The sequence below is a fragment of the Uloborus diversus genome, chromosome 6 (genome assembly GCF_026930045.1).
Source record: "Uloborus diversus isolate 005 chromosome 6, Udiv.v.3.1, whole genome shotgun sequence".
Classification (NCBI taxonomy): Eukaryota; Metazoa; Arthropoda; class Arachnida; order Araneae; family Uloboridae; genus Uloborus; species Uloborus diversus.
Genome location: NC_072736.1, coordinates 102,375,318 through 102,392,666, shown reverse-complemented (window position 1 = coordinate 102,392,666; position 17,349 = coordinate 102,375,318). Strand labels below are relative to the sequence as shown.

At 33.9% G+C, this 17,349-nt stretch overlaps 2 protein-coding genes across 4 annotated transcripts in view; one reads left to right on the top strand and one right to left on the bottom strand.

Annotated features, from left to right (window-relative positions):
- Positions 1 to 1,598: 1,598 nt before the first annotated feature.
- Positions 1,599 to 12,361, bottom strand: LOC129224283 (SRR1-like protein). Of its 2 annotated transcripts, none has more exons than XM_054858711.1 (2): positions 12,166 to 12,361; positions 1,599 to 3,562 (listed from the first exon to the last, which is right to left on the bottom strand). In XM_054858711.1, the coding sequence occupies exon 2, from the start codon at positions 3,229 to 3,231 to the stop codon at positions 2,353 to 2,355; it is 879 nt and encodes a 292-aa protein (XP_054714686.1). In that variant the 5' UTR covers positions 3,232 to 3,562; positions 12,166 to 12,361; the 3' UTR covers positions 1,599 to 2,352. The 2 variants fall into 2 exon arrangements, with proteins under 2 accessions (XP_054714686.1, XP_054714687.1); XM_054858712.1 differs by having other exon boundaries at positions 1,599 to 3,508.
- A 275-nt stretch (positions 12,362 to 12,636) lies between these two features.
- Positions 12,637 to 17,349, top strand: part of LOC129224237 (CDK5 regulatory subunit-associated protein 3-like) — a 44,936-nt gene continuing 40,223 nt past the window's right edge. For both annotated transcript variants that reach the window (XM_054858663.1, XM_054858662.1), the window contains exon 1: positions 12,637 to 12,874. In XM_054858663.1, the coding sequence (XP_054714638.1) occupies positions 12,869 to 12,874 (6 nt within the window). In that variant the 5' untranslated portion in view covers positions 12,637 to 12,868. The remainder of the gene's footprint in view (positions 12,875 to 17,349) is intronic.

The window sequence follows — 17,349 nt, the reverse complement described above, 5'->3', positions numbered from 1 at the left end:
CAATATACCGGTCATCTGCGGGTGTAGTTCCTCGTGGACGACCACTACTGAACCCCCGGATAGCTGTTGCTGTAGTTTGAAATTGTCTCCAAAGTCGTGAAATAATGCTGTGAGCAATTCCGAACTCTGCAGCCACACTTGTCACACTGCGGCCTTCCTCCAAATTCCCAATAATTCGACCTCGGGTAAAAGCATCCAGATGTCGTCTAACAGATTGATTATTCGCCATTTCTCGCAGAGGCAGCAACTCGGTGTGATTTTAACTGTTATACGGCGTGCAATCTCTTTGCCAGAAATAATGATCTTACACCGACAACACGCTTTATACTACTCAGACACTCCCCCATTACGTCTGCCTGCATATGTGCGCATGTGTTACCGTACATCACCTTACTTAATCTCCTGATTGGTCTTTCTGTCCGCTCTGCCTCTTCGTTCAGCTGATATGCTAATTTTTCGACTTCGTCCTTAATGTTTGCACACCAGTGTATATGAGCGCGTGCTATCGATCCTAAATCTCTACTCCCAGATTTAAGTCGATTCATTATATTTCCTTTGTAAATGCGTCAGGCGTCACTAGTGTTAGAAACGGGTGGGGGGGACGAAAGGCAACAATTAGCGCATGAAACACGTCTCAAAAGTACTTTACTAATAATAAAGCTGAAAGTCTCTCGATCTGGATCTCTGTGACGCGCATAGCGCCTAGACTATTCGGCCGATTTTCATGAAATGTGGCACAAAATTAGTTTGTAGCGTAGGGGTGTGCACCTCGAAGCGATTTTTGGAAAATCCGATTTTGTTCTTTTTCTTTGATTTTATTTTTACCACCATTGGTGGATTTAATTTCTCTGTACCGTGCGAATCACAATAACATGGACGAGTAAATCACCATAACATGAACAAGCAAATTTTCATAGCAGATTGGTGCAAAATTCATCATCTATTATTTGTAAATATACAGAAGAACCAAATGAACTTTTAATTTTCTACTACGGACAAAGCCGTACGGGTGCCGCTAGTAATGAATACGACTCGTATGTTGTTTCAATCACGATGCCTTCTTCTATATCTTTCATATGAATGCATTAAGCATTTTTAAATTTGTCAAAGAACACCATCCTGTTTAGTAATACGATTGGTATAAAACTAATCAGAATAGGTGATTGTTTGGGAATCACCTGTATGTCAACTTTTTTATGAAGTTCTGGGTAGCTTTTCAGATACATGAACCACGGAGTCGAAAACATTCGATTCCGCTACCCTTATAGAAGCGATTTTCCAAAAAATTTAAATCAGGACCGGTTCTTATCAGACATCATCTATTATGTTTTTGCTGGAAGCATTACATTAACATTAGACAAACTAACAGTCAAGCTTGCGGGAAATAACATTAGATTGCGTGCCAAAACCACTATTAAATCAGTATCACTTGCCACTGGAGTGTATTATCTAATGATAAACTTAACTCTTAAAAATGAGCTTTTCCAGCAGTTGAGAAAACGAAACATTTAAAAGTACTTGTTAAAACACACACAACTTAATAGAGAAAATATTTGTTTATTATTTACACAAAACTGAATTATAGTGCAATTCAGGATTGTTAGCACTCGCATTGGATGAGTCCACTGCAAATCCAGTTGGAAACAAGATAAACATGGGTTGCTATAATCAAGCGTTGTCGAAACAAGTTTTTCCGTTGTTTATTATTTAGGCAATTCCACTGGTAACTGAAACTAAACAATACGTATTTTGTAACATTAACCGCAAAATATACATTGTAAAAACAATCTTTTCCCATGGAATATTGCATTTTTTAAGCTGAATTCAATGCTATAATTAAATTCTAAAAATACATTTTGGACGATTTTTAAAAAAAAATGTTAAAAGCATGGCAAATGACTGACATACTTCTTATTAAAATGTCGGTCAGTTACCATATTTCTGAATACGATTATATACCATTAAGTTCAGCTTAAAAAATAAAATAATCCAGGGGAAACGATCGTTTGCACAACATTTTGCATTGAATGTCACAAAATATTTACTGTTTTGCTTTAAATTGTCAGTCAGTTACCCGTGAAATTGTCCATTAACAGTTAGAAGAAAATTTTTAAAGAAGAATTCGAGCTAAACCTCCAGATAAAGAGCACACTCTAACTGAGAATCTTGATTTACTTATTTACCTCCCCATTCCCTATGAGTACAATGCTTTTGATTCTTCCACCAAGCGCCAACAAAACTGAGGTGCACTATACATATACAAGATGACTTTGTGGGACAAAAGCTCAATTTACTAATCAAAGTTTGGGCGCTCTACTAGACAAATCACCAATATCTTGCTTTAAAAAGGAGTTAATCGCCAAGATCATTCCAAAGATCATTTTCAGCAGAGGGCAAGTCATTTAACCTGAAATAGTGTATGCTCATATCATTGAAAATATCAGTGAGATAAAAAGAGTTTGTAATCGCTATTTCAGTCTCAAATCCAGTAACATAATACGCATATTTTGCCTGCTGTCTATATCTATCTCCACAGAGATGAAGTTTATAGTTCTCCAAACAATTGCCGATCAGTATCAGATTTTGAAGACTTTTCGGATTCCAGTTCGCGGAAAAGAGATTATTATACAAATGTAAATCGCAATGGGGCATGAAGAAGATTGTAGTTCTTTTGACAGTTCGTTTCGCTTCTTCATCTACCTCCAAAACATCTAAGCCTACTTCTTCGAGAAATGCCACTTCTTGTTTTGAAAAGATGGGATCATAAACTTGCGTACAACCGGTGGTTCCTAACGTACCTTTCAACGCTAAAAGAAAACCAAGTTGATAGCGGGACATTACTGAAGATGCAAAATTTCCCAATCCATAACATATTACATCTACGGTATAATCAACATTTATTGACGGATCTTTTGTATCAAATTCAGTTAAAGTATCCTCTGAACTTGTTCGGGATGAATTAATGTGCTTTAACACTGTAACCAAGTTTTCTCTAAATGCTTTAAAATATTCTGAACTTTCCACTTCATTTTGGATGTCCCATAAAGTATCCTTTTTGAAGCTTAAGCTTTTCTCTTCCCTATCAATTGCAAGAACTTCAGGACCTCCATGTTTTGCGAGCAGATCACATAATTTATTTATACGCTTTTTCCTTCGTCGACTACATACAAGAGTAAACCCATCATCCTGAACTGGAAATTTCTTGACAACTGCAGGTGTTTTAGCATCCATATTTCCAAAACATGAAATGGCAGAAATAGTAATTCTTAGTATCGAATTTTTAATGAACAATATTTTTAAGTTGGCAGACTGAGATCTTCAATGCACATTTTCAGGCTCCAAATACAATAATTTTAAGAAGGTAGAATGTATTGAATTACAAAGAATAAAGAACGAAATGATTCATTTTACCGTAAGTTATAATTCATTAATAAGAAACAAACTTGTTCTTCATCTGTGTTATGTTGATCCGATGCAGCAAAAATCCCCCGCAGCATTACGTCTGCAGCTGAAACAGCAGACGTAAATTTTTCATGAATGTTTTACAATTGCTGTGATTTGCCTGAAAAACATGACTGTATAAGAAAAGATTAAAACGTTAATGTGATCATATATATATATATATATATATATATATATATATATATATATATATATATATATATATATATATATATATATATATATACAAAGAGAGAAATATATAAATTAAATGAAAATTACATATAAATATATAAATGCACTGCATGTATGTGTACTTATGCTGGAAATATTTGCATCTTTCGAAAAGAAATTAATTTCTTTCAACATTGAGATTTTATACTTCTAGCGCAGAAATAGCTAAATAATAAGCAATTTGCTGCGAGATCCCCACAGGTACATACAAACTTACATTGATACAATCTCTCTTGAAAATTCCTGAAGGAGCTAGGAGTCCTCGTGCTTACTGTGTCAGAGACATCAACGGGAAAGAGGCAATAAAGATCATCTAAATTATAGTTCAAAATGTCTCTCACACGTTTCAACTATACTGCGTTCAAGGAAAAGATCATCGAGAAGAGATAAAATAGGAATGAAGACTTTCATTACTGAAACAGACACACCAAATCACGTGACAGATTTTAAGACGAAGCATTAGAAGAAATCAGGTTTCTTTCGCTAGTTTCACGCAAAACGTGTCAACCATTCGTCGTAGTTAAGCCACGTGACTTGAGATCTTTGCCCAAGCTTTTGCTAAGCCAATGATTTGACTTCTCTCCCTCCATTTATAATTCTAGCTCTAAGGAAAAGATTAACCAGAACAAACAGGATGGGAAAAGTTGTGCTACTATGGGCAACTTTTGGGGCGATTTTGCAGATAGAAAAGTGCACCAGTAGTATTCACATTCGCCGTCTGCTTAGCACCAATTTGTTCTCCTTCGAGCCAAACACGTGATTGACATCGCCAAAGGGCGCACTTCTTTATTAACATCTAGTCTATCTTTACCATGAACGCAGTTTTAACTTTAAATGCTTAGCTACGGTGATTTTGAATGATTTTAAGCAAAATTTAAATCAGATACTTTTTTTATTAAAACTTAAAATGCCTCAGCTTTAAAAAAGTATCACAATTTCCAGAATTGATTCGCCAAAAAACATTAGGGTTTTGTAGTCAGCACAAAACTTTCGTCCGTATCTTTCTTGTGTGTTCTCGTATCTTAAGTAGAATTACAACTACAAAGTTTAGCAATCTTTGTGGCATTTCAAATTTAAGTATTACAGCTAACAAATTGCTGTGATTTGCTGTCTCGGTGGAATCTAATTAATAATTAAATTATGAATTAGAAAAATGATAACATAAAAATTCTCTTTTAAGTTTAAAGTAAAATATTGCCCATGTTAGTTGCTTCTTCAGAAAATAAGTACATTTAGTAGAGAAAGCAGAATCAAGAGGGAAAATGGAAAATTAATTTAAAAGTCTTGCTTATGTACTAAAATCAATTACGGGTATTTAATTTGCTAACAAAGAGAAAATGACAACAGATAAAAATTTTTTAGTACTGGCTTCAATTTCAAAAAAATCAAAGCAGAGAGCTCCAAACTGCCCTCCCCAACGTCATCATTGAAGATCATCTACAATTAAGTTTCTTGGAGTTCCATTTCAAAAAACTGCCTAGAACTTTTCTTCCCACTAACATTAGCAAAGATTGTCAAAAACTGGGCTTAATAAACCTACAATTTACAAAAAAATTCCTCAATTTTACCTATTCTGATGGATTAGTGATAAAAGAAGCACCTAATGGGAAAACGGGAAATTGGGGCGGGATTGAAAATTTAAGCATGTGTTTTAGTAGTTAGCACTTTTGGGACCAACTCACAAAATAAATCTGCAATCTTCACCTTTTTTTTTCCAGACAATTTGATTTACAGCACGTTTTGCATTAATGATCTTCTTCCAATTTGTTTCATAGTTTGCATTCACAAATTAAATTTGCTAAAAAGTTTTCATAATTGTTCAATAAAGACAATAAGTTGGAGCTGAAAAAATGCCAGAACGGCTTCAAACAGCTAAAAAAGATTTGTAGTTGAGATTTGACTTATTCAAGGGATACGTTCCAAGACCCCTTTCGTAAGTTAAAATTTTGTGTTGTGAAAAGGATTTCTATAATATGATGCTATGAAAAAGATGCACACTAATTTTAGACACTCATAAGCACCCCTCAAAATGTTTCAGACTGTTCCATTTTGTCAACCTTTTTCACATAAAGAACTCGATTTTTAGGGTCAGGTGGCAGGGTTGCTATTTTGTCCACTTTTTTGTAAAAAGTCCGGGACGCCGGAAGAAACTGGACGAAATGGACAAAATGGACGAAATGAAAAATAAACTGATTATACATGCATAAATTTATTGTTATGGTGTAATAATATTAGTATATTATTCTAATACATTTTCTATTATGAATTAATCATTTAATTAAAAAAGAACCATTAGCTATAAAATTTCATAAATCTAATTTTTTTTTTAATTACACATTGGTGCAGCTAATTTTAGATCATAATTTACTTAAAAGTAATAAAATTTAAAAATGTGAATATGCTATTGGGCATGATTAGACTATTATATACAATAGTAGAAAATAAAATCAATGGGAAAGTCGAATGAAATGCTTGAAGACATACATACAAAACAAAGATTTACAACCTAAAAATATTTTATAACTGTTATATTTTTCGAGTTTTTATTGATGTCACCCCATAATAAAATATTTATGTAGTCGCATATTTTATGGATATGTTAATGTAACACAAATTAAGAAAAAATTACTACTTTATAGTAGGTTTGTGGGTACTCAGAACAGTATACCGGAAGAGGCTATAATAGGCAAGAGAGTAGATAGCTTTAAAAGTGCCATTAATCTTCATTGGGGACTAATAAATTGACAAGGCACCAGGGTTCGTTGATTTAAATCAGTTTGATTTAAATCGTGATTAAAATCATGATTTAATCAAGTGATTTTTTTTTAAATCATTGATTTAAATTAAGTGATGTTTTTTAACAAAATCATTAATTAAAATCAGTTGATTTTACTTTCATAAATTAATTTTGCATTTTTAGAATGTATTGCTCTAAATTTAACTACACTGCGTTACACTATCTTAACTTCAACAGGCAAAACTATTATAGATCCCTCTTTCTGTGTGTGTAACAGATTTTCACTCTATATTGCTTTTACTCCAAAATTAGTTTTGAACAAAATAAAAAATATGAAGCTTTTCTTATACACCATGACTAATATAGTTCAGAAAAGTAATTGTTAAACATATTATTTTACACTAAAAACGTACATGATAAGGGAAACCTTATCTTTAAGCAAAACGTAAAACAAAATCACATCTTATCTAAGCATTATAACGTATTTATAAATCTTAAAATATTATTGAATAGTTAGAGAACTTATCTTAATTTTAAAAGTAAAGTGAATCAATTGTATGAAATATATTATGTTCATATATGTAACGTAATTAATATCTACAAATTTTAGAAGATTTTTAAAAAAACTGATTTAAATTTTTTAAAAAATCCGCCTTTTTCTTCCTTTTACAAAAGAGGAAGTATTGTATTCGCAAAAAAAATTTCACTCAAAAATCGGCCTTAATTTCCATTTTTCTCACCCCCGAATGAATGTTGAGTTTGTTTTTTTTTCGACCCGACCACACGTGGATATATGCCTTGGAACCTACAGACACCCGAAATATCCATTAATCCCCCCGAGTTAATTATAACGAATTTTCTCGTGACGTCTGTATGTACGTATGTATGTGTGTATGTGTGTATCTGTGTCGCATAACTCAAAAACGGTATGCCCTAGAAAGTTGAAATTTGCTACGTAGACTCCTAGTGGGGCCTAGTTGTGCACCTTCAATTTTGGTTGCATTCGGATGTTCCTAAGAGGGTCTTTTTCCCCTTTTAGGGGGGAAATCATTATTAATTTCGCTGTAAACTCAAGTGGTGTTATAATTTGTCGAACACTTGGCGATACATCGCCAGTCTTTTGGTAGCCAACTTGGCGACAAATTTTGCGATGGTTTTTTTTTTTTTATTTGGTATCAATATGGCCACTGGGTGATATTTAGAGAGTAAACAATTGAATCACATTAAAATTGCCAATAATGTGGAAATGACATTAAATTGGAGTAAAAGGAAGTCATGTGATGCACACATCAGCTCGTTTTATTTTTACTTAAAAAAATAAGAAAAAAACACGAACCCTGCTGGGGGGGGGGGACAGCCTAGTTAGAGGCTGTTGCTGATCATCACATTTGTATTTGTATTGCAAGAAATAAGTTTTAAAATTATGTGGGGTAGGTTGGTCCGGTCCAACGTGCCCCACAAAGAGTGGACCAACCTACCCCACGTTTTTGGTCTGAAGAGGTAATGTCATTTTTTTTTTTTTTTTGACAAAAAATGAAACAATTGCCAATTATTGTGAACTATAAGAACTTACTTTTAGAAAGGAGTTCAATTTGTTTCCTCAATTTTGATGAAAACCATTTAAAAAAAAAAATAAAGTTACAGTTTCCTGAAAATTACTCAGGACTGCTGAAATAACACTTTCTGGAATAAAATTTGTTCAATATGTACCATGTGATTTCACTATAGGATTTGTAGGACCATAGGAACTATTTGTTGGACATAAAATAAAACTAAAAATATTAATATTATTAAAGTAATTGAGAGCGGTCCAACTTACCCCACCTCCCCTTATCCCTTATTTTGGAAAAAAGACACAGAAACTAAATAATGAGTCTTATAAAAGGAAAAGATTATGATTGGTCTGAAGAATAACACTTTAAGCCCTTTTTATTTCCTTTTACAAAAAAGGAAGTATTGTATTCGCGAAAAAATTTTCATTCAAAAATCGACCGTAATTTCCATTTTACTCACCCCGAATGAATATTGAGTTTTTTTTTCAACTCGACCACACGTAGATAAGTGCCTAAGAACGTATAGACACGCGAAATATCCATAATGATGATTCCCGAGTTAATTACAGCGAATTTTCTCGTGACGTCCGTATGTATGTATGTATGTATGTGCGTATGTGTGTATGTATCTCGCATAACTCAAAAATGGTATGTCCTAGAAAGTTGAAATTTGGTACGTAGACTCCTAGTGCGGTCTAGTTGTGCACCTTCTCTTTTGGTTGCATTCGGATGTTCCTAAGGGGGTCTTTTGCCCCTTTTTGGGGGGGAATCATTGTTAATTTCGATGTAAACTCAAGTGGTGATATAATTTGTCGGACACTTGGCAATATATCACCAGTCTTTTGGTCGCCAAATTTTGTCGCCAACTTGGAGGGGGGGGGGGGAGGTTGAAGTTGACTATGAAATTGAAATCATCAGGGAACCTATTTTAAAAGTATTTTAGTCTCCTAACCAGAGACTCAAACTGTTGTTTTTTTTTTTTGGGAGGGGGCGGGAGGTCGGTAAAATTTAAGATGAGGGGGGGGGGCCATCGCACTTTTTGGGGATTGGCAGTCCTAGCATTATGACCTATATATTCAGATCTGCAATAGAGAAAAACCTACGAAAATCTTGAAATGTAAATATTCCAGCAATTTATTCTAATGATAAAGCTGGGGTGCCCATTTGAAGGATGGGGGGCATGAGGCTCACAATACCACTGAAACTATCAGAGGAGTTATTTTTAAAGGATTTTAGACTCTTCACAAGGGGAGCCAGTTTTTTTCGGGGGGGGGGGGGGGGAATGACGATCAGTACAATTGAGGGGTGTCGTCGCAGTTGGGGGGGATGTGCTTTCCTAACTATATTACTTGTATATTGATATCTGCAATAAAGGGAAGTCATTGGACATTTTAAAAGCTAAGTATTAAAGTAGTTTATCCCAAAAATAATTGCTGATGGGGGTATGCACATGGGGGGGCGGCATGAAGCGGACTATATAACTGAAAGAATCAGAGATGTTATTTCAAAAGGATTTAGTCCTATTTTTTGAGGATCCTGTTTTTTTTTTGGGGGGGGGAGGAGGCATGATAAAATTGAAAGGGGGGGGGCAATGCACTTGGGGAAAATTGGCACTCCTAGCTACATGATCTGCAGTAAAGAAAAGTAATCGTAAATCTTGATCTATAAATATTTCAGTAATTTATTTTAATAATAATAGCTGAAGTAGAAGTGCCTTTCCTTGGGGGGGGGGGGGATTCATGAGATAGATTTTACCACTGAAATAATTAATAAAGGTTTTTTAAACGGATATTAGTCTCTTTAATGAGAGCTCATGTTTATTTTGGGGGGGGGGGTGTTTTAATTGAAGAGGTTATCTTTGGGGGGGGGGGCACTTGGACATATACCTATTCACATGAAAATACACAATTGATAACAGCCTTCAGTAAGCAATATTTATGTAATTTTTTTCAATAATATTCGCTATAGCACCCTCCTCCCTGCTCATGCATTGAGGGGGGTCGCAAGCACAGACCGAATTGTTGAAATGTTACAACGGGCACTTACTTGAAAATTTTCAAGTCTTTGTGAAACAGATCTCATTATTGGAGAATAACATTTTTAGGCGGGGAGAGGAAAGTGCCATGTAAACTTTCGAGGGGGGGGTAACACCCATATTTAAATCATCTGCACATTAAAATTTTCTCCCCTTAAATAATTTGCAAAAACCATACAAGTTCAGAAATGCAAGTTTATTCTCGTTTTTCTACGACAATCGATGTTCCACAAAGAACCAGAAATCCCAATATATGCTACCCCAATTCCGCAACCTATGTTTGATAAGTCATATCAAATGAACTGTCTGATCTTGAACGAAAAAGATACAACCCCGCTTGTTTCAATACCACTTCAACGTCAACTCTCAACAACGATATTGGTATCTCCTTGAAATCAAACGGGCGTAAAACGATGGATCGAAAGGCTTTACTTCTCAAATACAGAAACTTACATACATTTTCGAAGTAGGTACTCTAGTAAAAACTGCTTAAGCTTCCGGAATGATATTCATCTAATGGAACAAGCGTCTCTTGTAGGATTCTATCTGAATGAAGCAAGTGAATTCTCTTACGGCAACCCTGGCTTTAGACATGGCGTAGTGCAGCATTGGTGCATTCTTAGTGCCAAAACTGCCGAGATAAATTTTTTTTGTTGTGCAAAAGCACGAAAATACTGGAAAATTTTGCTCATAATCATAACAAAGGAAAGAAATATGAAAATCCGTAAAACTTCTGGGAAATCTGGAAGAGTTGGTAGGTATGATCCACTCATTAAGCACAAAGAATTATGAATAAATATGCATTTGAAGTCATTATATCAATTAGTTCTTAGTTAAGTCCGGTCAGACGATATATCGGACAGATTTAAATCTGAATATCGTTAACGCCCTAATAAATATGTATCGATGCATTATGGTATATCACCCAGCTCTAGTGACCACCCGTTATGGCAGGTTCTTGGCAGCAGTTAGAAGAGTGAGAAATAGCTCTGTAATATCCAAACACTTAGCAGGGCAACTATACATGTAAATAAAAATGTTATGAGTACCAGGGCCATATACAGGGGGGAGGGTTCTTAGGGTTCAACCCCCCAGCCAAAAAGTTGATATTTGAATGTTTGTTTAAATTTTAAAATTTCCAAATTCTTCCGTAAAGCTAAGCATGAAAGTTTTTAAACCTTCCCCAAAATTATTTTCTGGTTACAGCAATGGATAAACCATTCATTGCAATTTTCTCTGCTTATGTCATGCATTTTTCTTTGCTGGTAAACTACACAATGTAGTACAGCGTATAACTCACACCTGGCAAAAGTGCAGGTTCTGGTCCTGATTGAGATGCACACTCTGAAATTTTACTAAGGGTGGTCCGGATCTACAAATTCTTGGCCCAGTGCAAAAACTCACCAAGGCTCCTTACCACCCACTGTACTGAGCAGTGTGCCCCTCCCAGTGCTGTGCCTCCCCCCCCCCCCCACAACCCTTCCACACTGTGGGGTCTGCGGGTACGTAGATCCGGCTTGGCACTCATACAAATTAACAAAACAATCTCCAATGAAAAGATGGAGATAAACCCTCTTTTTCTGCCAGAATTCATGACAATGTTAAAAATTTGAGGTTTAACAAACTGTTTTCACAATAGACGTACCCTGAGTCAATACAAAGAATAAAATATTTTTCTCAATAAAACTCAAAATAGAAGTCACAAAGCAGAATTTTGCAAAATAAATGACATGTTTCTTGAATGAAATACAACTTTGGTACATACAAATGTAAAAAATTATGCCAGTAGAACTATTATCTTGTTAGGTTGTGACAGTATGGTATTAAGGTAGGTCCATCAGAGAAGCCGAGAGCCAAGGCGAGCCCCTTTTCAGTTTTACTCCCCCTATTAAACTTTTTAAAAGAAATTACACTACTCCGATTCCGAGTGGGACTGACATGTGAGTCGCAATAGGCTGACATGGCCTCTTATCGGCCCTGAAAGGGTTGAGGTTTCCACTTTCCTTCAGATGGATCTGGTTTTGAGTCACAAAAAACTACAAAATTCCTATCCCTAACGAAAGGATACTTTTAAAAGCATTGAATAATTTAATTTTCAGGTTGGAAATATTTAATGAATTAGAAGTATAAAAGTATTATTATTCTTCAGAGGTAAATGCACTTACTTCAAAGTAAATCAAGTTAAATATTGTCCAAAAGATTTGTAATGATCAATTTTCTTGTTCCAGCAAAACTTTCGGGAATAATATTACACGATGAGAAATAAACTGCATAAAAATCATATTTTGTTAATAGCGATTGGTAAATAAGAATATTAACTTATAATTATAAACAACAAACACGTTTCATTTCGTTTTGTTGATGTTTTCTGCATCATCCCTGCTCCTGCTGTGATTGGTCGTTTCTCTAAACTCATTTCTTTTCAGTTCATACCTTTTATCAAAAAAAAAAAAAAAAAACTACGGAAATGTCGTTTTAGGTTCAAAGCCCTTGAAAGGTTTTCATTATATTCTTCATGAAATCGAAGAAATATCAAACAATTTTATAACGAGATGCAGGGTAAATTCCGTGTAAATTAAAAAATTTCAATTTTAGATTGGCATTTAAAGGACCTGCTTCATTTCAGTTCAGTTTCGTGTTCACGTGTACACATTTGAGATGTAAACAAAATACGCTTTGTAAAGTGTAAATTTTTACTTTTCTAATCATTTTTCTAAATATTAATGCGAAAAGTATCATGAATATTGCTTTTGCTTATTTATTAATTTAACAATTCTTTTACTGCCTCTGAGTTTTGTTTTAATTTGCATTTTAACAACAATCCCAAAGTTTGAAGTCCCAAGTGTGAATTAGTATTTACGCTACAAGATGCAGGTAATTTTTTTTTGTTCTTGTGATCTGTCATGCGTTAATCCAATTTTGCTGCGAAGTTTTAATAAGTCTTTGAATTGCATAATTTGTTGAATTCGTCTGACAGCTGTTTAAGTTTTAGAAATGCCATTGCTCACAGAGAAACACCTTTTCCAGTGGTGCGCAACTTTTTTCTACCCAAAGATCGCATCTCATATCAAAATAATTCTTGCGGGCTGGAACACAAAAAAAAATTCAAAATGTTAACATGTTTCTGAATAACATAGGAAAATATGGAAAAAGAATGATAATCATAGTCCAGCAATCGTTGTTATCACTATACACTCCAGGGTCGCTGTCACCTACCACTGCCCCAAAGTCGGTAGTTAAACCGGTTAGATGGGACCTTAAAAGCAGCTCTGTTTTTTTATTCAGACCAGGAGCCCTTGACCTAGCATACTCAGAGGTATTAATTTGGAGTGGGTACTTGGAAGACTTTGTGACCATGAACATATTTAACATGCCCCCAGTCACCATAACAACAGGAACTTCAGCCAACCTGCAAAGTTATGAGTGTGACGCCTTACTGATCAGGCCACAACGGCCTCTGTTATCACTACTATGAATCTTTTATTGAATGCATCTGTTTTCCAGAAACTTATTCCTGAATATTTGTTTCCAAATTTTTAACATTGTCTTTTGTCGCATGTTTCAATTTGTAACATTAAGCAAAATGACGGGCCACATGGATCAACATTGTGTGCCGAGTGACCCACCGAATCTAGGTTGCCTTTCCAATGCAAGCTGTTTTTAAGCATGGGTTAAAACTAATACTTATCATATTAATGGGTCATGAAATCTATTTTCTTACAAATTATTAATATGTTTAAATTAGGCTAAATTCAAATATTTCAGTGGAAAACAGTTTGTTCTCAAAGATTAATGTGTGGGAAGAATTGCAGGGCTGCCATTGGTGACTAAAAGTGTGACTATTTTAAGGCATAGATGACTATGTTAACCAAAATGTTGACTAAAACAACTATAACACAATAAATTGTAAAAAACACCAAGTATTAAAGGAAATAACAACTAAAATATAAGAACTTTATTTGAGAGGGAGGTCCCAAAAATTTCGGTTGTCGCTCAAATTTTTTGGTTACCAATTGGCGAGTTGCGACCACTAATCTGCACCTTTAATGATGAATCCAACCAAAATTCCAGGGAGGGGGGAGGGAAGACAAGAGGGGCAACTGCCTTGCCCACTTCACTTTTTTGAGTTTAAATAAATGATTGATTGAAAAGTGATTTTTTTACAGGGTGGATTGATTTATTTTACGAAAATAAAAACTAAAAGTTACAACCAAATGGTCAATATTCATGTTTTTTCATAAAAATGGTATAGGGCATTTCCACGAAAAAGTGGACATGAGGGTAAAAATTTCAAAATTGTCCTTTTGCAATAAATAATATGTCAAATTAAAGGTAATAATATGAGGATTATGAAACTATAAAGAATATTTTCATTATAATTACTGTTTTTCATTTTTTGGGGCTTAAAGTTAGTGCAACATAAAAAACTTTCAGTTTGAAAAAATAGGGTATTTTCATTCTCTCTGAAACAATACTTCAAACTGTAGCATTTTTATTTTGCATACATTTATTGTCATTTCTGACCTTTGACTATCATTTAAAGTACTTAATATTTGCTAAAAATACATTGAAGAACATTTGTAATACAAATATACTTATAAGGTCTGTCTGTCACATCCGTCACAGAAAAGATGCTTAATATAGCATAGCAAATGCAGTATTCGATGAAAAAGCATGAAATTTCATAAAAGTCTAATTATTGTGCATCTGATTAAGTATGACACAAAAAAAAAATTGATTAAAAAAATTAATATGAAAATTTTGGGGTGACAAGTGTGACAAAATCATTGTGACACTTAAAACACTTTCTAAATTTCAAAATAATTCGTAGATTTAATAGAACAGTTTACATACTTCTGTTTCACAAAAAATTAAAAGATTAAAAAATAGTAATAAATCCTGAAATTCAAAACATTTGAATTTGGCAAGAATTGTAATTATTTAGTGTTTCATTTTTCTTTCATTCTTCATAAATTTTCTGATAAATACAAATTATAAGATTAATTTTATATAGACATAACTGTGCCATAGAATTAAATGTGGTTTACATTTTTAAACTGTAACTTTATCTCATATAACTCTATCTCTTTGTGAGAGTTCTTTTGTGATTCTGATGGTGAAGAGATCAAAGTTTCTTTCCTACAACAGAAGCTGTTTTTCTTCAATATTACATCTTTTTACGTCACAGCTCATCAAATACTACAGTCAAAGGCAATGTTGTCATCAAGATGGGACAAATCTATCGCAATAGAAGGCATAAAACCGTTTCACTACTTTCAGGTGTGCGATTCTACAAATCTTTTAATTGGAAAGACTGCTAAGTCTACATTGAAAAAAGTAGCTGTCACTTCAACTCAAACAGTAGATCTTCCTCCTAGCAGGATCCTACAACCACCTGAGCTTTCAATTGGTGATTTTGTTTTGGTTTCACTTACCACTACAGGCAGCAGTACGAAGCACTGCATAAATAAATTTTATTATGCTACTGTTTTGGACATTGACATCACGAAAGAAGAAGTAAGTTTAAAATATATGCAGGCTAGTGGACCCCATTGGATTTGGCCAGAAAAAGAAGATATTTCATCTGAAAAAATATCGGTAATTATTAAAAAAGTTGCTCCACCAGCCCTTGTAACAAGTAGAGGCCATTATAAGTTCTAAAACAATGGTACATATAGGTATAGGATTTAATTTCTTATAAAATGTAAGTATATATTAACTATTGTCAAGCTCACTATTTGTATGTACTCTTCTATTTGTCTGTACTCTTCTTTAAAAAGTTGCTCCACAAGCCCTTGTAACAAGTACAGGCTACTGAAGGTTCTAAAACAGTTGTATGTATGTTTGTATAGGTGTTATTTCCAATAAATTGTAAGTATCTGTTAAGTATTGTCCAGTTTAATAGTTGTACTGATCACTGTTCTTCAAAAATTTGCTTCTCAAATTCACAATTGGCACACTGTCACACCCGTCACGCCAGAAAAAAAATTCCTACGAGGTAAAAACATTTAATTGTGCTATAAATCTTGTGTTTTAAGTTTCATCTGAATCTCATTCAATAGAAAAAAAATGCTACAGAAATGAAACATTAAAAAATTCACAGGAAATTGTACAAATGCAAAGGTAAGTGAAAACTCATGTCCAGAAAACGTCACACCCGTCACAAAATTTAAAATATTTTTTTAGAAAAATTGAAAACTTCCAGTTTCTTTTTAGCTTAATTATTTAAGCAAATGCATAGGTTAACATCATTTAAAACTTTGTTGGTGTTTACTAAGTTATTAATTGGGTAAAACTCAGATACAACTCTCAAAAATAGCGTCTCAACGTCACACCCGTCACAATGGAATTGCCCTATAGTAAAATGTGTAAAGTTGACCACCTGCATATGTTGACCACTTTTGTCAGGAACGGAATTAGTCCTATGTTATAAAATGAAGGAAAATCTCTATAACTTGACCACCTCTCTATCTTAACCACTAATGTACACCAAATTTGGTTTGTAATGTTGTAAAAAATTCTTTGTAAATTGACCACTTGGTTTATTTTTTAAAACTTAACTAAGCAAATTGTTTTATTTTATTATTTTTTTTATAGCTTTCCATGAATAATTTTAATGCTTTGATGCAGAGTTGCCAACTGCTCCGCATCAAAGCTAAACTCAGCAGCTCCGCAAAAAAGCTATCTTGCTCCGCATTTCCAGGTCGATCGTTTTCAATCATGACATAGTGTTAAAAACTTTTTCTTTTGTTGTTCTATTTGAGATAACCTTTTGTACTCTGTTCAATGAAAACAGGTGTCAGTAGAAAAGTACAAATCTTCCAGTTGCAATGTTTTGTGGCAACACTGGAACTGTGCTTAAGAGTAAAGTTATTTATTTCTGGTGCAAAGGATTAAGAGATAGAACATTTTCATTTTCAACTGCCTTATTGAACTAGGAGAGTTCAGCTTGTTGCTCTTTGTGTTATAAGTTTTACATAAAATGACTTCGAAAAGAAAGTTAGTTGAACTTGAGTTTCATAAAAAGTATGAAATATTAAAAGGAATTGAAAAGGGAGAAAGCAAGAAAAAATTAGCTCATACGTATGGAATTTCTAAAACTACATTGTCTAATATAGTAAAAAACAAGGGGGAAAAACAAAAATATTTGAATAACGTTTTTAATTATTGTTTCAAAGTAATGTTAAAGAATGAAAGTGAGTTGAACAGAATAAATATTTGAATTATTCAAAAAATGAATACATGATGCAAAAAATGACAAAAAAAACCCACCAAAGTACTGCATCACAAGTGGTCAACTTACACAAGTTTCACTGTACGTTGAATTGGAAAGGAGAAGTTTACAGTAG

Excerpts from the sequence above, each read along its gene's own strand:
- LOC129224283 (XM_054858711.1), bottom strand. The coding sequence starts at position 3,231 with ATGGATGCTAAAACACCTGCAGTTGTCAAGAAATTTCCAGTTCAGGAT.